General features: G+C 23.8%; 5 protein-coding genes across 5 annotated transcripts; 4 read left to right on the top strand and 1 right to left on the bottom strand.

The window, feature by feature from the left end:
• Window positions 1–938: 938 nt before the first annotated feature.
• LOC128961621 (elongation of very long chain fatty acids protein 6-like) lies at window positions 939–2,398 on the bottom strand. Its single transcript, XM_054307872.1, has 5 exons — window positions 2,364–2,398; window positions 2,071–2,286; window positions 1,425–1,646; window positions 1,076–1,271; window positions 939–956 (listed from the first exon to the last, which is right to left on the bottom strand). Exons 1-5 carry the CDS (start codon window positions 2,396–2,398, stop codon window positions 939–941), a joined length of 687 nt encoding a protein of 228 aa, XP_054163847.1.
• Window positions 2,399–3,840: 1,442 nt separating this feature from the next.
• On the top strand, window positions 3,841–4,947 carry LOC128961620 (nucleosome assembly protein 1-like 1-B). The gene has a single exon (XM_054307871.1). The coding sequence runs from the start codon at window positions 3,991–3,993 to the stop codon at window positions 4,945–4,947; it is 957 nt and encodes a 318-aa protein (XP_054163846.1). The 5' UTR covers window positions 3,841–3,990.
• A 2,009-nt stretch (window positions 4,948–6,956) lies between these two features.
• On the top strand, window positions 6,957–14,289 carry LOC128961462 (tyrosine-protein kinase Btk29A-like). Its single transcript, XM_054307702.1, has 7 exons — window positions 6,957–7,088; window positions 7,862–8,199; window positions 8,454–8,671; window positions 9,179–9,442; window positions 9,692–9,890; window positions 11,837–11,970; window positions 14,053–14,289. The coding sequence occupies exons 1-7, from the start codon at window positions 7,065–7,067 to the stop codon at window positions 14,274–14,276; spliced, it is 1,401 nt and encodes a 466-aa protein (XP_054163677.1). The 5' UTR covers window positions 6,957–7,064; the 3' UTR covers window positions 14,277–14,289.
• A 1,403-nt stretch (window positions 14,290–15,692) lies between these two features.
• LOC128961618 (uncharacterized) lies at window positions 15,693–18,358 on the top strand. Its single transcript, XM_054307870.1, has 6 exons — window positions 15,693–15,794; window positions 15,881–16,322; window positions 16,415–16,585; window positions 16,674–16,778; window positions 16,868–17,281; window positions 18,080–18,358. The coding sequence occupies exons 1-6, from the start codon at window positions 15,693–15,695 to the stop codon at window positions 18,292–18,294; spliced, it is 1,449 nt and encodes a 482-aa protein (XP_054163845.1). The 3' UTR covers window positions 18,295–18,358.
• Window positions 18,359–20,629: 2,271 nt separating this feature from the next.
• On the top strand, window positions 20,630–21,963 carry LOC128961617 (NADPH dehydrogenase-like). Its single transcript, XM_054307869.1, has 2 exons — window positions 20,630–21,171; window positions 21,340–21,963. Exons 1-2 carry the CDS (start codon window positions 20,644–20,646, stop codon window positions 21,961–21,963), a joined length of 1,152 nt encoding a protein of 383 aa, XP_054163844.1. The 5' UTR covers window positions 20,630–20,643.
• The last annotated feature ends 2,613 nt before the right edge of the window (window positions 21,964–24,576 follow it).

Below are 24,576 nucleotides of genomic sequence, written 5' to 3'. Positions count from 1 at the left end.
AATAATAATAATAATAATAATAATAATAATAATAATAATAATAATAATAATAATAATAATAATAATAATAAAACTAATGTCATAGTTGTCATATAATATCTACATTTTTTTAGATTAAATATATATATTTTTTATAATTAATATTTTTATAATTAATATTTTTTATAATAATTTTGTATAATTAATAATTTTTTATATATTCCATATTAATAATTAATACAATTAATAATTTATTAAATACAAATTTAAATAATTATTAAATTAAAATATAATAATTAAATAATAATTAATATATTCATAAATAAAATTAAATTTTAATAATTGTTAAAAATTTAAAATATTTCTATTTCAATAAAAAATTATAATTTATATTTTATTAGTTAATTAATTAATTTAAAAAATAATATCTTATATATAAATCTTTACATTATTACTGTACGCTTTATAGTATAACAGCAATATATATGGGCGCGATATTATAACGTTTAATGCTTAATAATTTTTATTTGTATGTATATATTAAGTATAATCTATGATATATCTATGTATTTGTGGTGCAACTCATATAGATTTGGTTTAGCACAAAGTGAGACAGTTTTATATACAAACATTATATTATGTTTTATTAATTCATATATGATAATCAATACTTTCTAAAAATAAATTTATATTTAATTAAAAGTTTTATATAAATAGTTACAATTAACAATAATAATTTATAGTAATTTACAAAATAGATATAATTCCTTATTTTTATTATTTGCTATTTTTGTATTATTAAAATAATTATCAATAGTATTAGACTTATTACAACAAAAAAAACAAAACAAAATTTTAAAAATTAATTTCTTAAAACTAAATAATTCATATTAATTATTGTTTAATCATTTTTGACAATTTAATGAATTCTTTAAAATTAATTTTGTTTAGCTTTGCATTCACTTCGCAAAGATTTTCTAATATATGTATTAATAAAAAAGTTTAAAAATAGTATAAAATATGACAAATAGATAATAATTGCTGAATAGATAATGTTAAATGAAAACATGCATTGATTGTTGAGTTTTAATTTTACATTAAATGCATACAAAGTTATAGAAAATCCAAATATCATTTGTATTATTTGAGAGCTCGTTATAAACACTGCTATAAAACGAGGTATCTTTATATTCATTGCTTTGAATGCATAATATGAATACATAAGAGAGTGAACACAATAGTTATTAAATTGATACCATCGACCAATTGATCCAATTTCTCCGTAGATATACCTAACAATAAATAAATAGTAATTGCATTTATATTATACTATATTTATTATATAATTTAATAATCAGCTATAAGTACAAAAAATTAATTGACCGCAACTATAAAAAAATACAATAGTTATAAAAATACATTACTAGAAAACAATAATTACAAACCAAGTGAAGACAAGAACCGTTATGTGATGATACCAATGAAGAAATATAAGTTGTTGTTTACGTAAAACTATGAACACTGTGTCACCCAATTCAATGAGTTTAGATAATGTGAAAATCCATGACCAAAATGAAGACACAGACACTCGGGTTATGTATCCATTATTGCAAACGGATTCAACTAATCCTTGTTCTCGCAATATGTATACAATCTCTGGTAATAATCTTTTAATTTGTAAAGATTTTTAATTATTTTAGTGTTAACTTTATTTGCAATTTATATGAAAATGATAAATATCTGTAGATGAGGATTAACCAAGAAAGTAGAGGATAATGTTATTTTATATGTAAAACTATTTACTATTTTAGTAAAAAATATTATTTTTTTATTTCAAAAAATATTTCAGAAATATTGAATAATTTTAGAGAATTGTTAGTTTTTACTTGACCTTTGATTTTAAAAACTTTTTGAAATATTGTCAAAATCTAGACTCCACTCTATACCCCTATACCTTATACCCTATACCTCCAAGATTTTGTTGTTGAGATTTTTCTATTTTAACCCACACTATACACTCTAGAATCGAAAATCTGATTAACCCTTACTGTAAATATAAGACAAATAATAATTTATAATAAGTTTGTTTACCTGAGAGTACCGGTAATGGAAAAAATGGCCAAAAATAGATTCCATACAACCAATGGTAGCCGAAGTTTAAAAGGATCTCTATTTTTCATCAATTGTTTGCCACTAAATATAACAATAATATATATATTAATCAAATACAATGATGTGATCCAGTTTTCATGCATCCATTTTGTCGTTAGTTTGTAATCAAAATTTTTCTCAAACTCACTAATATAGCTATAAAATAAAAAAGATGTTTTTATAATATTAGTAAATCAAAATTTAAAAGTAATAGTTTTTAAAATTTCTTTTACCTATAGTTTACAGTGTATGATTTCATCAAGCTCATTTTCATAAGTTATATATTTACTGTAATATTAAGGCTAAAACGATTGCTGTATAATGTTTAAATAAAAATGATCTATTATTTTTAAGTTGGTTTGTTAAATAAAGTAAACATTATCAATATTTTTATACCTGCTTTTGTTTATTCAATAACACTGCAATTTTTGCTATTGTTGTTTAGTTATTTAGTCTTAATTATCATCAATTAATAAGTAATTTTTAATGAAAGTACTAATTATTATTATCAATTAATTAATTAATTAATACCACTACTKAAATGATCTGGTTTTTAAATTTAATTCAAATAATATTATTCATATTAATTATTAAAAACTATTGTTTTATATTATTTTCGAAATGTTTAATTATAAAAGCTAATTACCATAACATTAAAAATTTAATTCACTATATATAAAAACATTTAAATATATAAAATATATGACAAAAAATTATTAATAAATAATAAATTAAATGTTATTTAGTCCATAAAAAGTTATAATCGATTTGAACTAATGTTGTTTGAGTGATATTTGTTGTTAGGTTTATAAATACATTGTATTATTTAATGCAATAAATATGACGATTATTTCTATATTTCCTTTATCACAAATTTCCTAAATTATAAAAAAAACTTTTGTCAATAAAAATAACAAATTATAAACTATTATTATAATATTAAAAATTGATTGTTAATTATATTTATCTATTATCATCATGTATATTATTACTATATAATTATTTAAAATTTAAACATTTAATTAAAATAATTTTATAGACATGTAATTTTAATATAATTAATAAATTATTAAGATATTTATTTAACATCTGATTAACTAAAAATATATAACATTTTATTAATTTTCACTTTTAAATATTTTTAATTGGCATAACTTATACAGATATCATATAAGTAATTGAATTGAAATTAGTTAAATGTTAGGCTTATCTTTGATTTATTTAAGTATATGCATTGATTTTTACATAGAAATATTTAGTAATATATAAATTTAATTCATGATATTTTTACCAGAATATCACAAAAATTATTTGTATCTCTCAATCATTTGGTTTATATTTGTTTAAAAAACAAAGTGACTCCTTTTGTCAGTGACTTTACCCATATATTTGATATACACTGTATATTATACAGTAATACATTAAGACACATTAAATTGCAATAATAAAGTTTAAATTATTAATTAATCCAATAATTAATTACTTATTAGAAAAATATATTTACTTTATTTGAGATAAAGATTATAATTTTTCATAAATTTTTTATTTAATCATAATAAATAATTGTGAATATAAGTAATAAGTGAAAATAAATAATTTTATGAAAATATAGTTTATTTTATACTATAATTCAATATATAATATATTTAATAGGAGTTAATAGTCTATAATACTTGTATTGTTAGTAATGGAGACAAATAGGAATCGCGTGAATTCGTGTCTTAATTAAAGAATTAAAATATAAGTTTCATTAGTGGTGTAAACGTTTGACTTAACAAATCGTTGCATTCAATAGTTATCACAACAAAACAATTGAATCTTAATATCTAAAGAACAATCTCAAAGACATCCAATTGGATAATGACTTCAACTTCCGATGAGTTTGTGATGCGACCGATTCCAGCCAACGACTGGCAACTATCACTCAGCCGTCGGGTTAAAGCCTTAAAGAAGATTCAGTTTGAAAAACTGAAAATTGATGGACTGGTAGCCCAAGAGATCTTCAATGTTGTGGCTAAACATMAGGACGACTACAACAGTATCTATGAGAAGAGGAGAGCTATKATTAACGGTGAAATCGAGCCGACAGACACTGATTGCAAACTGGATGTCGATATTGAAGACAAAAACGAAGAGTTGGGTCACATACTCGTCAATCAAAGTAAACCAACCAATGGTTCCGTAATTAAAGGAATCTCTAGTTTTTGGCTCAAAGCCATGAAAGAAGTCAATGATTTAAACTATTGGATTGAAAAGAAAGACGAACCAGTTTTGKAGTACTTATCGAACATTCGGATAAATTATGGCCAAAATCCCAACAAAATTGAACTCAAGTTTTCATTTGCGAAAAATGAGTTYTTCAAAAACACTTCGCTCACCAAAACATATGAGATTATGTTTGGCCCAAATCCTAACAATCCGTGGTTTCTCAATGATTACTATCCCATCGCTTTAAAAGGCTGTGTCATTGACTGGAAAGAGGGCAAAGATGTCACAAAACAAAATAACACCACCGATGGAAAGTCTTCTGAGAAAAACAAAGACTACAATAAGACCTCTTTCTTTGATTTGTTCAACGATTCACTTCTTGAGAGAAAAAATGATCCCAAAAGAAGTGATAGTTATAACAATGATATCAATGACTTTCTTTGTGATGACTGGAGTTTAACACAACTCTTAATCAACAAATTGGTTCCAAATGCTGTTCTCTACTTCACCGGTGATAACACTGAAAATGACAGCGATTCAGAAGATTCAGAAGAATCGAAAGATTCAGATTCTGAATCAGAGTCCGAAAGTGCCAGTTATAGCCATTAATATCACTTGTTTTAAATTGTTTTCAAAATTATTTCATTATTTATTGCAATTTATATAAACATTATTCAAACATCTTTTATTATTTTATATTTATCTCTAAATTTCTGTTTTGAATTATTCAAATTATATCAATTATTTTATCAAATTTGTAATTTTTTTTCATTAATTAATTAAAAATATTTTTTATTTTTTTAAATTAAATGTTTAAAGTACAGTATATGTACAGTACATATAGAAATTCTAAAAGATTACAAATTATTTTTTAAAGGTTTTATAAATATTTTTAGCAAGAAATGAATATAAAACTATGAATAATTATAAAAAAATTGCTAAAAATTGTTTTAAATTAACATTTCACAGTTGTATTTAACAATTAGCATTAAGTATTTAACATAACTTTTATTTGATAAAAGTTATTTCATTATATTATATTTTATTTAAAAATATGAATTATAATTTATGAGTGTTTGAAAAATATACTTATGTTAATTTGTTAAACAACATATCATTTAATATTTACTAAAATTTAATTTTATATACAGTATTTAATGCTAAACTATATAAACTACAGTATATGTTAACAATTTTTTTACTTAACTTAAGTGAAAATATTTTGTTTTAGTTTATTTAAATTTTTATTTTTATCGACAATTCCTTTAGTTTTATTAAACATTTTCAATATATAAAGTATTGACAATTTGACAATAATTATATTATTATGAATTCAGTGAAAGAAAAATTATATATATATTTATTTATAAAATTTAGATTAATTGAAATGGCATGAAGTGAATGGTTAAATATTTTTGTTGTATTCATAAAACATAACTTTTTATATTTGCAAATATTCAATAATAAGTTGAGTGCTGTTCAAGCAATTATAAATAATTCATATTTTAAAACATTTTATTTTAATTTTAAATGAGGTTTCAATTTGATTTATTTTAAGAAACTTATTATAAATATTGAGATCATTTGTCGATAAAAAATTAAAATGCTTTCTATTTAAATGGATTTATTATTTATATAATAGTGTTTCAAATAATGATTATAATTTTACTTAATTTAAATTAAAGAAATACWAATTTTATTAGATTAGAAATGATATATTAAATAAATGTTAACAAAAAATGAAAATTATAATAAATTATGTAAAAATACTGATTATCATATTATATTGAAATATTCTATTTATAACATCAAGTATTTAAAGTACAAAAAATTTTAGATTTTTAGGCTTTCCGTCACTTTTGAATTGAAGAAACCGCACAAAACAAGTGGTTTAAGACTTGTTAGTAAAGAGAGGTTGAGATCGAGTCTGAGCCGTAAATGTGCGCAAGTGTTGAGTCATATTAAGACCATTAGGTTTTGGTTATATTCAGGCTTTCCTAGTGCTCCAAAACCTGTCTTTCCTCATATGTCTTGTGATTTGGGGTTTTCAAGACAAACATCACTTTTACATATGAATGGTAACAACGATTGTGAAAAACTAGTAAAACAACTTTATTTTCATCGTCTTTATTCAATTGTTGTTTATTATCTGATTTTTATAACTTTTATTACTATTATATTAATATTTGTGACATGACTTAGACATAGACTGACAGAAAAGTTAACATCAAATACAATATATACTTATATTATTTAGTGGGAAAACAAATGATTGATAAATCTGTAATAAAATTATTAGATTATTGTTATTGTGTTTTATTGTCAAACATTGACTCATTTGGTTCATACTTTCCACTGGATATGACTTCTTGGATGACCTCCTTTTTTCAACGGTGTGTGTGTGTCTGTGTCGGTCACCACTGATTTTACAGACATTTAATCATCACTTTTGCCTCCGATTGTGTCTTATATAATATAATATTAATATAACACAAACCACTGTCTCATCTCTTTGTGATTTTTTACACTAAAACTCATAACATTTTGATTTAATTTGTAGTAAAATATTTCAATTATTTTTTTAAATTGTTGATACAAGTAATGATATATTAGTTAATTACACGTTATATTGATTACAAAATCGTGTAACCAATGAATTCATTGATGATTATATTGGAAAATCAATATACAGTATAGTTAGTTGTATTTAAATAAATACATAATGAATGGCAACCAAAAAGAGCATTAAGGTATTAAAATTTTTATATAATTTTATTGTTACATTAATTATCATGGTAAAAAATATATATTGAAAAAATATTATTTTATTTATATTTTCAATTTGGTTTGAATTAACATTTGTGTTAGCATTTATATCATGACATATTTTTAAAGTTTTATTTTATATAACTAACTAATTATACTATTTAGATATTTTTTTAATTATATAGTTTTTAAATAATTATACAAAACATTATTAAATAATTTGTACATTTTTATACAATTTTTTAAATACAATTAATGTATCAATTACTGTGGTTTAAATTGTCTGATATTTACTTTTTAATCAGATTTAAGTTTGATTGCTATGCTAAGCAAATGTATGTTGTACTCAATTTTAAACAACATATACATAATTTTAAATGATTTTAATCATATCTAAATTAACTTTAAAAACCAAAAACAGTTTATATTGTACAGTATTAGCTTAGTTTTATATACATATAGTTTTTTATATTCAAGTTTTTATTTATTTATTTTTTGTTAAAAAGTATAAAACTACATATTTTTCATTTATACATAACTTTGAATGGTATTCATTATTCAGATTTCAAATCACAATATGAATTGTTAATATAAGAAGTTGTGTAACAATAGAGACAAATATAGTGTAAATACAATAATTTATAATTTATAATACAAACCAAAGTAAATGAAATCGTGATTCAAATGAATTACATATCATTTATTATACAGTAATTTAATTCATTATATTATGTGTTTGTCTGTTATTTGCCTAAAGGAGCGTATAGTCATAGCACGTCATAACTATATACCTATCGATGCTCACACTGACCTACCATTGGAAAAGAGTGAGGAATATGTGATAATTGATGACTCGGGCGAGTGGTGGACGGCTCGCAATAAATATGGACAGATAGGGCTCATACCATCCAATTATGTTGAAGATAAAACTTGCGATAGTATTGAGTCACTGTATAAATACGACTGGTTTTTACCGCACTTGGATAGGGATCAGTCGGAAAGCATACTGCGGTCCGATAACCGCGACGGATGTTTTCTGRTCAGACTATCGGCAACTGAAGAAAAATGCTTTACAATTAGTCTTTTAGTCAAAATGTATGTCATTTTTATACATATTTTTATTAAGTAATAATTTTTTAAAGACATTTTCAATTTACTAAAATAATAATCAAATCTATTTATAGCTTATTTGTTAAATGTTTGCTAAACTTTGTTTTTTGCAATGAATTAATTTTTTTTACACTATATGTTATCTTAAAAAAATTAATAACAATTCTTAGCTATATTTAAACTCCAATTTAAAATATTATTATTGTTTATACAATTTTTTTATTATTTAATTTTTTCAGTGGAAATCATATAACCAGCGAAATAAAGCATTACTTAATTCAAAGAAGTAATGACGGCCTGTATTTTGTACGACAACAGGAGTTCTTTGACTCAATTGAACAGTTGATTGCATATCATCGACAAACAAGAGGCCATTTGGCATCTAAATTAAAATGTGTGCCAAAAATTAATTTAAACAATTTAGTGAATGATATGCAAAATCTACAAATTACTAAAGGTATTTATAAAAGTTATTTATTTTTCTAACATTTAAAATATAAATATAGTAATAATTTAGTGTATATAATATATCATATATTATATTAATTTGCCGATTGTTTGTTAACTAAAATAGCATATAATAATAAATATATATTTTTATTTTTTGAAACTTAATTAAGACTATAGACAATAAGTGTATTTATAATCAAAATTCTTCATAGATATAATATATTTGCAAATATTTCAATAATTTATTTTGTAATAAAGTCACGATTACTTTATTGGAATCGACATTTATATCATATAACTTATTTAAGTTATTTTTCCAGTTATTGTTTAAAAAACATAAAATAAAGAAAATATTTAAAATTCAATAATAAAACAATTTTTTTTATTATTTCAATTATCTACTGTATATAGAGTTTAGTTTATAATAAACATAAAATGAGAGCAATTTTTATAGAAAAATAAATAAATAAAATAGCATATATTAATACATTATCTAATTTGTATAATTAATCAGACAAATCGTGGGAAATACGTGCAAACGAGTTAACCCTATTGGAAGAGTTGGGTTCGGGACAGTTTGGTGTTGTCCGTCACGGGAAATGGATGTCCAAAATTGATGTGGCCGTCAAACTCATGAAAGAGGGCACAATGTCTGAGCACGACTTCATTGAAGAGGCAAAAGTGATGACCAAATTACAACATCCAAATCTTGTACTCCTCTATGGTGTCTGTGTAGAGCACCGGCCTATTTGTATTGTTACTGAATTCATGAAACACGGTTTGTATATTTAATACATTATTATATTTATTTATTTATTAATATTATCGTCAAAATAAACAAAGTATTGCATATAAAACAGGTATTAGTTATTAATTTGCATTAAACACGAGTTTGTAAGTTGTTTATAATAACTTACAGATTAATGCCTGTAATTGAATACATTTATATCTAAATGATGATTGATTGCATAACACTTATAACTAAAAAGTTTATTTTATTTTTATTTACGAATTTACAAAAAAATAGGTTCATTGCTATCATATCTGCGAAAACATGAGAATAGGTTGAGACAGAGACCCACCTCGTTGTTGGATATGTGTGTTCAGGTGTGCTCTGGGATGGCATACTTGGAAAGTCATAATTATATTCATAGAGATCTCGCGGCCCGTAATTGTTTGGTGGGCGACAATAATGTGGTAAAAGTGGCAGATTTTGGACTCACCCGGTTTGCTATCTTTATATTCATATATCATATAATATACAGTATCTCAATATGGCTTTTCATTACATTTAAATTACTCAATTAGGTTTTAATATTACTATAAAGTAAAAGCATTATACACTAAAAACATAATCTAATTTCGTATCGTAAAAATATTGATATCATTAACTTTAAACTTTAATAACTTTTTTATTTTTTAACTTAAATAAACAAATTTGATATCAAATAATAGAGTAATAAATCACAATTAAATTGATATACTAGATGGTCAAAACAATGGTTTAAATAACAAAATATATCAAGGTAAAGTTATAGGTGTTAATAATTTAGGTACAAAAATTATTTTCGTGTTTTTAAAACGCGCGTGATTTCAGACACATTGTTGGGACCAATTGATTCCAATGCATTGTTATTAATTTGAATACACGTAAATAAACAGTAAATGCAGTGATTATCATAAAATGGTTAAAATACAAGAATTTTCAGATGCAATTCGCCAACAAATGTATGATATGAGAGTCAGCACCGGAAAGTCATACGCAAAAATAGCGGAACTGTTTACAACAACTGATAATACTGTCCGATCAATTGTAAAGAAAGTCGAAAAGTACGGGACAGTTAGAAATCTCGCAAGAAGTGGTCGAAAAAGATGTACCAGTGCTAAACAGGACAGGATATTGAGTCGAATTGTGGCAAAAAATAAGAAGTTGACCACCGATGAGATTAAGGAAGAGTTGGCCGCCAGAAACATTTTGTGTCACAGAAACACTATTAGACACCGGATTCAAGAAATGGGTTATTACAGTGGTATTGCGCGAAGACGTCCAATGATAAGCCTAACAAATCAGAGAAAACGATTAGACTTTGCACGAAAGTACATCCGGATGCCTATGTCATACTGGAGGAAGGTCTTGTGGTCAGATGAGTCAAAATTTGAGATTATTAGTACTAAACGTCGCCAACGAGTGTTTAAAAAGAGAGGCGAAAGCATTAATCCTGATAATATATGTCCAACTGTGAAGCACTCGAAATCAGTTATGGTATGGGGGTGTATGACAGGCCAGGGAGTTGGCCATTTGGTCGAAATTCCATCAACTATGGACCGCTACATTTACGTTAACAATATTTTGACCCCACATTTGCTTCAGAGTGCCAGAGATCTACAAATAAGCGATGATTTTTTATTTCAAGCGGACAACGACCCAAAGCACACATCAAAATTGGCAAAGAAATGGTTGTCTGACAATCAAATTGAGACACTTGAGTGGCCGCCACAGAGCCCTGACCTCAATATTATTGAACATCTATGGGATGAATTGGACAGACGTGTGCCAAAGAGCGAAAGAAAAAGTTTTTCTGCGTTTAAAGAGTCGTTATTTAATGTCTGGAAAAATATACCTGAAGAAGTCACAGAAAAGCTGATCCAAAGTGTTCCAAGAAGATTGCAGGCTGTGATTGATGCCAACGGAGGCAATACTCGATATTAATATTGTTTTTACTAAATTAATAGCTTTATTTTGTTAATAATATTTAAAGTTTTGATTTCACGAAAATACTTTTTGTACATAACTTTTTTTACCATTTCTTACTTCTTATGCTTTTTTATAGATAATATGATAATTAATGCAATTTTATTTATTGACTTATAAACTTTGAAAAGTGTTCTTTCATTTGATATCAAATTTGTTTATTTAAGTTAAAAAATAAAAAAGTTATTAAAGTTCAAAGTTAATGATATCAATATTTTTGCGATACGAAATTAAATTATGTTTGTAGTGTATATTGTATTAAACAAATTACTTAATTCTGACATATTTAGCAAAAAAAATTAACTATTAATATGAAAATAATGATTATTTTAATATATTTTATTCTACAAATTTATTTTATTTATAACATTTGTATAACATAAGTATTTATTATACTAAAGTGTAATTTTATTTAATCAGTTATGTGATAGACGATGAATATACATCAAGTGGAGGAACCAAATTTCCCATTAAATGGGCGCCTCCGGAGGTTTTGTGGTATACTAGGTTTAGCTCAAAATCAGATGTCTGGGGTTATGGTATCTTAATGTGGGGTAAGTTATCTTAAATTTATTTTTGCCACACTTTCTTCAAAATGAAAGTTTTAAACTTTCTTATACTAATAATTATGTGTAGAAAACTAGTTTTTTCTCTATACGTAAATACCAATTTCAAATCTATTAAATATTGTCAACACTAATTTATGACATAAATAAGAAACTATAACAATATTGAATATTAAATTTATATTTTAATATATTTGGGAATTGTTATATTATATATAAATGGTTATTTTCAAAAACATTAATAATTGTTTAAACAATTGTTATGCAAAACTGTGATATTTAACTAAGTTTAAGAGCTTATATGTTTAAATATTTGCACTTAATTTGCAATATAATATCATTTTTTAGATTAAATTACATAACGTTTTTTCATGTTTTACTTGTGTAAATCTGTTATCTATTGGTTAGCAAAATCATGAGTTTAATGTTAATAAATAGTATTTTAAATAAACATTATTATTTAGAAATTTTTGTGATAATAATCTCAATTACTTATTATAAACTTATAATTCAGAACATGATTTTTTTCAAAATAAAACAATAAAAATTATTGTATAACTTTTTTATTATTTAACTTTTAATTTTATTAAAGATTTGCTGTCAGTTTTATTAAAATTATGAAATAAAACAAATCTCTTTAATAAGTCCTGAAGCAAATAATACTCGTGTAATTATAATTGAATGTTTATATAACTTGAAATAAACTATTATTTGTTATTAAGACAATAAATGCCTTAATTACCAATCAATTGTATAGCTATAACTAACATTACATTAGTGTATAGTCACGGAAATTAAAGTATATATATATTATACCTTATAATTAAAATATAGTTTTTTAAGAATTTAATGATAAAATTATAGATAAACTGACTATTAATGATGAATTTGATAAATGACAAATTTAGGCAAATAATGATATACCAGTAACTATATAATCATATAATCATAAAGTGCAACAAACGCTAAATGGATATATTTGTTTGACATTTTCTTTCAAATATTACAAAATAATTATGAATTACTTATGAATCAACTTTTTGAATGCATTTATCATAAATTGTGGCTAATTATGTCATATAATATTTGTTAAGATATTTATAACATTTGTAGAGTTAAAGACTGAAGTTTTTAAGCACCGGTAACCAATAAAATTACATTGATATCATTTTTTATAATTATCAATACATTATATTTAGTTTTTTTTGTTATATACAGTAATTATAGTGTTAAATAACTTTTCATATACTTAGATCAAATAAAGAGAAAACTATTATAACTCAAAATATACTGTTTAAGTAATTTTAAAGTAAAAACACCTTTATTTTCAGTACAAACATATAATAATAATTTAATAATAAATATTTAGAGAAACAATTTGAATTTATTACATGATTTAAATAATGTTATTTATTTAGAGTTATTTTATTTGAATTAACTGAATTGAATTTATTTTGTTTGAATTATGTGATAAAATAGAAAAATAATACATTTTAGTATAACGCTAAAATAAAATTACCATATTATTAGTATCAAAAATAATAATTATTACAAAAATAAATAAATATTTAGTTCACTGGCGATAAGGAAATGTATGAAAAACTATTAAATAGTACTGACTTTAACAACAAAATAATGATAGAATTAATACTTCAATTAATTATTTTTTGAAAAAATTGGCAAAAATATTTGAAAAAAAATTAAATTTATACAATCAATCATTGACTTTTAATAAATGTAAATTTTATTTATTATTATATATTACTGTATATGATATCAAGTCTTAAAATAAATTACAATTATTTATGCATTTATTATTAGTGTGGTATAATTAATAGTTTATAAGCAGATTATAAATTAATTGTTGTCAAATAGGGCATAACAATCCAACTATGTTGATATAACTATGTATATTAATAATATAAGTTTATTTTATGTATTGATAATGTCATACATTTTTACAAATGATTGAATTGCATACAATTATATAAAATTTTTTAGTAATTTATCTTTTTGTTGTAGTTATCATAATATAGATTAATAATAATGTATTTTAATTTATCAAACCAGAGGTGTTTAGTTGTGGCAAAATGCCTTACGGAAGACTCAGTAATGCACAAGTGGTCGAACAGATACGCGAAGGACACCGACTGGAGAGACCCCGTTCSTGTCCAAGAGATGTCTACAATTTAATGCAAATGTGTTGGCAGGAACTGTCTGAAGACAGACCATCGTTTGCTAAACTCAGGACATTACTCGACAATCTCTTTTGTTTTACTGAAGTTATCCAATAATAAACATATATTTTACTCATTTATGTTTTGTTCACTCATTAATTCACTTTACAAAATGTCCATTAAATTAAATGTAAAGTTTTGTTAATAATGATAATAATAGTCAATCTTTATGATACTAATTGCTATTTAATTGTTCTTAAATGTTATGCCAGATATTTGTATTTTTTTGTATCGATTTATACATCGAGAATATCATTGTGTCAAACGTTTTGTGTAAATCATTATTTATAAATACATTAAATTGTCATTTATATGCAACAATTTTTTTACACTATTTATACTTAACTTATTGAATTTAAATCAATATATCTAATTGTATACTATTTATAATTTATAGTCATATGAATGCAATAATATTTAAGATCAATTTCTATTAAATTTATAATCATTAAAACTGCCAAACCTTTTCAAATAAATTAATTTAAAAAATGAAGTTTTTTAAAAATTATTTAATAAAAGTGATAATATATATATAATTTGATAATTCAAAAATTTGATGGAAATTTATATTTATTTAAAAATTATTTATGTATTTAACTTTTTCTAATAGGATTCATATCGTATAAACATTATTAAGTCTACATTATATGCAATCATCTGTTTTAATTGTCGGCTTATAAATATGTTAATATTATATTGTCATAACTTTAGCAAATGTTGAATTTTTATTGAATTTTCTGTAATTGAATTTTTTCAATTTGTTTAACAAAATTTTAAAAAACTGCAATCATTTTAAAGATTAAGGTTAACTTCAATTAAATTTTGTATTTCATTATTTATTATATATATAAAAGACATCTTCAAACTTTATTTTATTATATTATTTACAAAAAGTTTATAAATATAAATTATACATATTGATTATAAAAACATTTACTTTTATATACTAAAATTACTTTTAATTTGATTACATAGTTATAAATAAACAAATAATGAATTAATTAAATGTGTTAAATATTATTTAGTATTAAAAGACTTTTAAAACTTTAAATAACTTCAAACATTATCGTAAACACAAATGTGAATCAATCGATAAAATGTTTCGCTTCGCAGAGTTTTTATATATATATTGTATTTATCAACCATTTTTTGGATCAATAATAGTTTATATGCTTGAAATTCATGACATCTTTTATTGAATTTTATTTCAGATTATATTTATCGACAAATTTATAAATCCTATATAATYTGTTTGTAAATTAATCTAAATTATTATAGTTAATAATTTTACAAAACTTTTATATTTAATATATACTGTATTTTAAATATACATTGTATTATTATATTGCTTTAATTTAAATCATTTTGATAATATTATAAAAATAAATTTGTTATTAATTTTTATTTATTGTTAAATCAACAAAAAAAATCAAACATATTAATATTGATATATTAAATAAATTTAATAAAAACATGTCGTCAAGTGAGCAAAAAGCACCGGAGACTGAATATAGACAAAGTTTTACCTGGAATAAAGTAGTGCCAAATCACCATGATCAAATAATTAATGACAAAGTTAGTTATTGTGAAATCATTATTTTTTATAAATCATAAATAGTTAAAATTATTACATTTAATCTATATTTTTATAAACTCCATAGAAAAGTCTAACTGAATACAACTCCGCATATTTATGGCCATCAGTACCAAAAAAATCAGATGCAASTGCTGKTGCAAGTGATCCGTCAGTTAGTATTGAACCACCGATTGTGGCCATAAAGTTGGACGCCGTTGACGCACCACTACCGACAACACCCAAAAAGTCGACCACAATATCTAATTTCGGTGACGTTTTCGGTAAACCCGATGTGTTATTTTATAAGGAGAAAAAAGTGATCCCAATTCGCGAAAAAATCAAGAAAAAGACTGAATATAATGCAAAATTCAGACCATTTTCATCATATATTTATGTTACGGGCAATGGTTTTATTAAACCTAAAAATTTGGACCAATTGAGTGATCAAAACAAAGGTAAAAATTGGTACTCAGAAATGGAAGAGAGATCCAAACAGGCAAATGACTTCAAAATCAGATCTCAATTGGGTATTCATTTAATTATTACAATAGTTATTATTGTTATTTTGATAATACTATAGTTTTTATTGCAATTATATCKTKTTATTAAAAATCTTAAGGACATCCCGTGGCCAGCGATTCATTGGTAAAGATCTATTCTCAGGGATCCCTTTGGAATACCTATCGCGCAGACCGTGCACTACAAGCACTGGCTTTGGCCACAACACAGAAGATAATTGAAGAGAAAAAATTGGAGAGAAGTTATACTTCATTAATAACTTCTAAATTAAGTAATAGTAAAATATATTATATATATATAATTATCTTAATAATAGAAATTAATATTTTCTAAATCCTGTTATTTTATGCATTAAATAGCAGGAAACAGGAGAATGATAGGATCAGCTCCGCCATCACTCAAACGAGATGTCCAACATATGAGTCCTAATATTTCAAATCGAGTAAAATCACCACAAATCACAGGTAATGTAAATAATTGATTAATTAAAAAATGTTTTATCCATTGAATAGTATTATATTATTTTTTAATAATATTATTTATATTAATATAGCTATTGCTTCATCTATTGATAAAAAGTCCAAAAGTCCACTAAACGGTTCACCAAAATCTGAAGGAAAGATATGGATTAAACCAAAGTCTAAAACTCTGGATACAAACGAAGAGACAAAAGTGTCGACACAACTAATAGCATCTGATTCAACAGCCAGTCCATCAAAATCATCGGATGAATTCACTTACTTTAAGCCATCATCACTACCAACAAGTAAACCAAATATACAACAATTGCCTCTTGAAGACCAACTCTCAAACAAATCACCAGAAGATAAGAGGATTGTCTCAATACCTGAGTCTTGGAAATCACCTGAAGATAAAGCAAATAATAAGGATATTTTGGTTAATATTGATAGCAAATACACTTACGTTGATTCAAATATAAATAATCCTAAGGCAACACAAATAAGCGGTAAGTTTTGTTAGCTTTTTATATATAAATTTATATTACTGTATACAGAATATTCTTTACTAAATAATAATAAAAAAATTAGTGGTTTCTTAAAATAAATTCTTTATTTTTATATTATTTGTTTTATTTATATTTATTAACTTTTTTATAAAATAGTCTTTAGTGATCAATTTTGTTTTGCTATTTATTAAGTTAATGAAAGGGTAGTGCCGGTCAACCTACACTTTAATTAATAAATTAATTCAATATTAGTTATTAATCCACACTTTATTGAAAAAATTGAAAATAATGCAAAAATTATCGATTATTTATTGTTTTCTTTTAAAATATGAAATACATTACAAATCAAATAATCAATAGAAAACATTATTAAAATTTTTTTTAATCAATATTGTTATTCTCATAGATGTAACTATTGATACAATAGTGTAATGTTATACTTGTTTATATAAGTTATAAGTTTATTGGAAAAAGTACCGCATATGAGACTAAACAGTAATATAATAGTTATGATATTAAATTTAGTATAAATATTTAAATTATTATATTATTATAACTATAATGTACTGTATATTTATTCTACCCAACTATTGATATTTTTATTATATTACACTTATAGTATTATTATTTATATTAATAATAATAATATTTTGATTTTATTTATTAATAAAAGATTCAAAGTAAAAGTGGATTAACTGCTAATTTCTAAAGTGGATCCGATAGCTGTATATTATAATTATATTACACATTTAAAAAATAATTTATAATATATTTTGGTGTGAATTTGTTATGCCATAGATTTACCAAAAAGCGATACAAAGTCCAAACCAACTGCCAAAGTACAGCCATCACCCGCTTCGTCGACAATAGCTGTCCATCCCGTGGCTGACAATGTGTCCAATATTGAAGACGAAGTGAAGATCATAAAACCCGGTGCGGATAAAGCAAAGTCTGGTAATGTCTTAAACAAAGCCAGACGTCGTTTGGACAACTTATTCACAAAACATAAATAAATAATTAATAATTGATTTCAATTTAATCATAATTTTAAACACAATTTTTAAAACTCAATCATAATTATCAGCATATTATTCATTATTGTATTGAATAGCAAAATAAATCATTAGAATCTCATATATTATATGTTCTCTATTATTATACAGTAATATCTAATTTTTAGCACAATATTTGGTGATATTATTACTTTACAATTGATTAATGTAACTATTATTAATATAATACAAATTTTAATAACACTACTTATACTGTACATGAAAATATACCGAAAATCTAATGTTATGTCAATTAGCTATTAATTTTTAATATTTAAATATTATGTTAAATTGTTATAATTTATTAAAAGCTTAATTAAACAAATATCATATTCATTAACAATTAGTTAGTATATAATTAAATTTAAATCAATATATTACATAACATTCTGTGCATTATTGTACTGCATTTGTTGAATCAACTAAATATTGTAATTTTGTACAATAAGATAACATAAGTTTATAAATCATTTTTAAATATACCGATATATATATTATTTTGATTAAAATTATTTATAATAAAAAACTTGTAATTTTATCATATAATAATATGTATATTTAAATGTATTAAAGTATTATGTTTAATGTTATATTGTACTAATTATTGTGACTGAATAAATATAAATAATTAAATATAAAAGTTTGTGTTAAACCTTGCTTTATAAGTAATTTAAAATAAACAGTGATTTTATTAACCAAAATTCAATAAATACTATTTACTTTTATAGTAATAAATATGTTTATCTATAAACTTAAACAAATTTAATGTAAAAATTTAGTTATTATTTGTATCTAAATAATTTGCTAATATGCTAAATGATATGACAAAATACTGAACAATTAATGTATTAATAACAATAAATACAATATTAATATTTATTTGTATTTTTCCAAATTATTTAGTTTATTATACAAAATGATAATTTAATAATTTATTAGAAATTTATAAATTATATAGTGATTTAGTTAGAGGAATCAAATTTAATTATAAATAATGATTGCAATTTCCTCTATTTGTTTGTTTGCTTTATCGGCAAACTTTTACATCACTTGGTCACAAACTGTGGCACAATTTATACCTTTATAGCACTATTTCGTCCTCTATTTTTGCGGGAGGACTCATGAGAAGATACCACGGGTTAGATATAATAAAATAAAATGGATAAAACTTACCGATAACTACTTATTGATGTATTGAATACTGATTGAAATACTAGTCGCTTATGTAACTAAATATTAAATACTAATTTTTTAGAGAGAGAGAGAGAGAGAGAAAGAGAAAGAAAGGTATGTATATATATATATATATTTATTTATTTAAGTAATCAGATATTTAACTTCAAAAATTAAAATTTTTGTGTGACTAAGCAGTGAATCATTTGTTAGTGATTATTAGGATATAAATTGTACCACAGTTTGTGACCAAGTGTTGTAAAAGTTTGCCGGTTAGACAAACAAACAAATAGAGGAAATTGTAATCATTACTAAAATTTTTAAATATTTATAGTTTAAAAATTATCCCGGATTTAAACTTTTATAATACTGTATTTATTAAACAGTGAACTTTATTATATTTTAATTGAAATCAACAATAACTATGAGGAAATTTTTATATATTATATATCATAATTGCATTAGAAATATATATTCATAGCAATTTCAAACTAATGTAAATTGCAAAAATAAAATTACTTAATTAGCTTTATTATATTAGTGGTTATTGATTATATTATTTAGAATTTTTACATTAATCAAAATTATTAAATAAAAAAATAAGTGTATTTTTATGACATTAGTTTTTGCGTAATTTTAATAGTTATTAAATTTACAATAAAATGAAGGACACATTGAGAAAGTATTATTTTATACATCATTATGAATACTAATATATGTTTATATATTCTGTAACATAAATATCAATATAAATATAAAATTTATAGTAAACTAATCGCATCAATATATGAAATTAAGTACAACTTTAGTRCATTTTGGACTCAACTACTGTATATAAAACTTTATATAAACTGTTAAATGCAATCATATGTATTATACGATACAAAATACTGCACATGTTTTCATTTAATTTATGTTATATGATATCAAATTGTATAACTTTAATACCTGTATTTTATTACATAATACTGTATGTCATAAAAATTGAAAGTACTGTAAATTATTCAAGTTTTTCATCCGAAATTTAATATTATTTTTATAGATTAATTTAAATAATTTATGTATAATAAGTTACTTTATTAAAATAATCAATTTTATTAAGTGTTTAATAAAAATAATTTGTTTTAATTAAAAGTAATGTCACAAATAAAATCAAAATTATTTTCTCCGCTCACAATTCGTGGCATAACTTTCAAGAACCGAATCGGTGTTTCCCCGATGTGTCAGTACTCGGCTGAAGACGGTTTGGCCAATGACTGGCATTTGGTAAACGCCGGCTCTTTTGCAACGGGAGGCGCAGGACTTGTTATGATTGAAGCGACTGGTGTTGAGGCCAGAGGGAGGATCAGTCCGGGATGTCTTGGACTTTGGAAAGATGAACAAATTGAACCATTGGCTAGAATTTGTAAATTTATTAAATCTCAGGGATCCGTAGCAGGTATACAGTTAGCACATGGAGGTCGTAAAGCCAGTACACTTCCACCATTTGTTGGTCRCGACTCAATTACCGATGAAAAGGGTGGATGGCCTACAATTGGTGCGTCGGCTCTAGCTTTTGGCGGACCCATTTGGAAAGTGCCCAAAGAAGCTACCATTGATGACATTAATGATATTAARGAGGCGTTTAATTTATCAGCTAAACGAGCCATTAAAGCCGGTTTTCAGGTAGTTATCAATATTTTATATATGAATATAGTATATACAGTTTATTTATAGTTTATAATTGAGTTTTTAATATAYATTAAATGATTTTAATATTATATGATAAATAAATTGTAAAGTTGTATAATAATATACTGTATATAATTAATATATATATATACGATATAATAGGTGATTGAATTGCATTTTGCCCATGGTTATTTGGTGAGCACTTTTTTATCGCCCAAAACTAACATCAGAACCGATAAATATGGAGGAAGTGTTGAAAACAGAATGCGTTTGGGATTAGAAATCACTGAAAGTGTCCAAAAAATATTACCCAAAGATATAGTATTAGGAGTAAGAATATCTGTCACCGATTTTGCAGAAAACGGATGGGATGTCCAACAATCCATTGAGTTCGCCAAACATTTGAAGAAACTTAATGTCGATTTCATAGATTGTAGTTCTGGTGGTATTATTGGTGGCATTGATTATAATCCATTGAACACAAATCAAGTACAGATCGATGCGGCGGAAACTATACAGAAAGAGGTGGACATTGCCACGGCTGCCGTCGGCAAAATAATTGACCCTAAATTTGCTGAGAATATTCTACAACAAAATGGCGCGAGTTTTATATTCATTGGCCGCGCGTTTCTCAATAACCCTCACTGGACTTATATGGCCGCCGATGATCTGGCCAACGCTCAGTCATTCAAATACCCGAATCAATACGATTGGTGTATCGGTTGGAAAGCGTTGGCTAAATGGCGACAACATATCAAAATTTCTACTGATTCTAATAATAATTAATAATTTATTTAATTAATTAAATTATTCATTTAATAGGTTAAGTAAGTGTAAATATCATGTAATAAAATTGTAATAATGTGTAAGCATTACAATTATTTTACAATACAATATTTTGATTACCGGACCGGTAYCGGTACATAATAAATTACTCTAATTGTTTAGTTTTTATCACAATAATAATAAATCAATTAATTTTAATTATAATAATATGTCATAATATAAAAACATTGTATTAATATTAATAAATATAGTAATAAATATAACAATTAAGTAAACTATTGATGAAATTAATATGTAAGTAGTGTTTTTGGTAAACTGAAATTATTATTATTACTTTAGTTATATTAAATGATTAAAATTATTAACTATTCTAATATTAATTATATAAAAGGTATAATTAAAAACCTTTCAAATACTTAAATATGAAAACATTTATTTCAAAGCAATAAATTTAACAATTTAAGAGATTCATAATTAACATAATTTATTATTATATACTGTATATACTGTATATCATAATATAATCTTATTATTTAATTAAGAATACTAAATATCAGTCAATTTAAAATAATTTTTAAATTTTTTGGAAAATCATATTTCTGTTTTATTGAATAATTTTTTCGATTAATTTTCAAAGTAATCGATTGATTTGAGTTATGTTTAGACAAACTCAGACACGACTGTATTAAGACTTCGAGATTTAATTCCTTACAATTTGGATCAATTGATATTGTGGTTAAATTATGACACTTTTCAATGCTTTTTAGTGCACTTTCTTTAATTCTTTGGCCATTCATTACTAATGATTTCAATTGTTTCAATTTAGACATAATTAGTACACATTTGTCACTACATTCAAGACAATTGTCGTCTTCAAATGGTTCGTCATCATTGGGTTCTTCATTATTGTTTGCATTTCCATTATTCTGGTTTTGATTTCTATTATTATTGTCTTGATTTGCATTTGAATCACAATTGCAACAAATTCTGTCAAAACTAAACTCCAAGTGCTCTATGTTTGCAAAAGTGTCGTCTAAATTGCGTAACATATAGGGGTCGTAATGAACATTCAACTCAAGACGCGTCACATTTGTCATTGTTTTAGTTATSAGCGATGATATATCGATACCGTATTCATCATGAGATAAAAGACTCAAATGTTTTAAATGAAGCAAATCTTCAATAGGTTGAATACATGGCACCTGTAGGTTATGGTAGGTTATAGTAGATTATGGTAGAAAAGTCAAAATTATTAACAAATTATTTTATTTATAAATCTATAATAGACTATATTTATATTAAAATTTTATTTAATAAATACAAACTTACGGGTGAATCAAAACTATACGCCAGTCTCTCTAATTGAGGCATTTTTAGGCAAATAAATTCAATTAAAATATTTTCATCATAAGTCGGCAACTTTATGATAACAACTTCCCGAATATCAATGGCCTTCCCGTAGACCAATGCCTTCATGGCATCCAAATTAGTTCTGAAGCATTCAATTAATGATAAAGCTTTGAGTTTTATATCCAAATTAGCAAATAAATGAGTCAATGAATGTCTATAATAAGCTAAATGTAGTTCTTGTAATTGATTGCACTTTTCAATCAAATTTGTAATTTCAATGTTAGCAAAGTGTGTGTCGGAAAAAGTAAAATGTTTTAATCTTTTTTGTGCCAATGCTTCCCAAACTCTGTCACAATTTGTTGAGTTTAAGCCTTGAATAGCTATTAATGTTACGCATACTAATTGGTTTAGCTGTGAGATAATCCATTCAAGAGTGGACACACTTAATGAACAATCACAGAGATAAAGGTATTGTATATTTGGACATCTAATCAAAACTGAAGATAAATCATCATTTGATAGGTTATGCTTATGAATCCAAACATTGTCTTCAAGCAAAGCTTTACCTAAAATATTATTAATAAAATATAGAAATTATTGAATTGTATAATAAACCCCAATTAATTTATAATAATAATTATTATTATTGCAATATTTAAATTACTTTTTTAAAATATTATTTAATATTAAAATGTATAAAACTATTTCAAAACAAATGAATTAAATAAAATATCATACATTCATGAATTTTATAGTAAATATCGTTGCAATTATAATGATCTCTTAAACTTGATTTTACACCAATTTTTAACACTTTTTGTCCATTAAATATTTGAACAATTAATTGATGCCAACGAATGCAAACACATTCAAGTAATTGTTTTTCATTAATTTCAAAGAAACCAAATATAGCTTTAAGACAGTCATCGTTTAAATTATTTATATTTATTACACTCATTGTAATCCCAATTAGCAAACAATACTGTATATTAAAACATAAAATTAAATATAATTTAGATTAGATATAATACATCAAATTTTTAATAAATCAGTTGACATATAAAAACGCAAAACATTAGGCATTTACCAACAACTTCGTTAAAATAGCTTTTAACGCCTAAAATTAAAAATAGAGAAAAAAATTGTAAATATTTTTGGCAATTTTCCAAATTTTCAGCCAACAAGTATTATAAACTAACAAATTTTACTTTTTATATAAACTATCTTAGTCATTTAATATATTTAATAATTATACCATATCAT

This window comes from Oppia nitens, unplaced genomic scaffold, assembly GCF_028296485.1.
Source record: "Oppia nitens isolate AA-2021 unplaced genomic scaffold, nextdenovo-longstitch-racon4-pilon3 scaffold5_pilon_pilon_pilon, whole genome shotgun sequence".
Lineage (NCBI taxonomy): Eukaryota > Metazoa > Arthropoda > Arachnida > Sarcoptiformes > Oppiidae > Oppia > Oppia nitens.
Note: the sequence above shows the minus strand (reverse complement) of the source record. Positions and strands in the feature narration are given on the sequence as shown.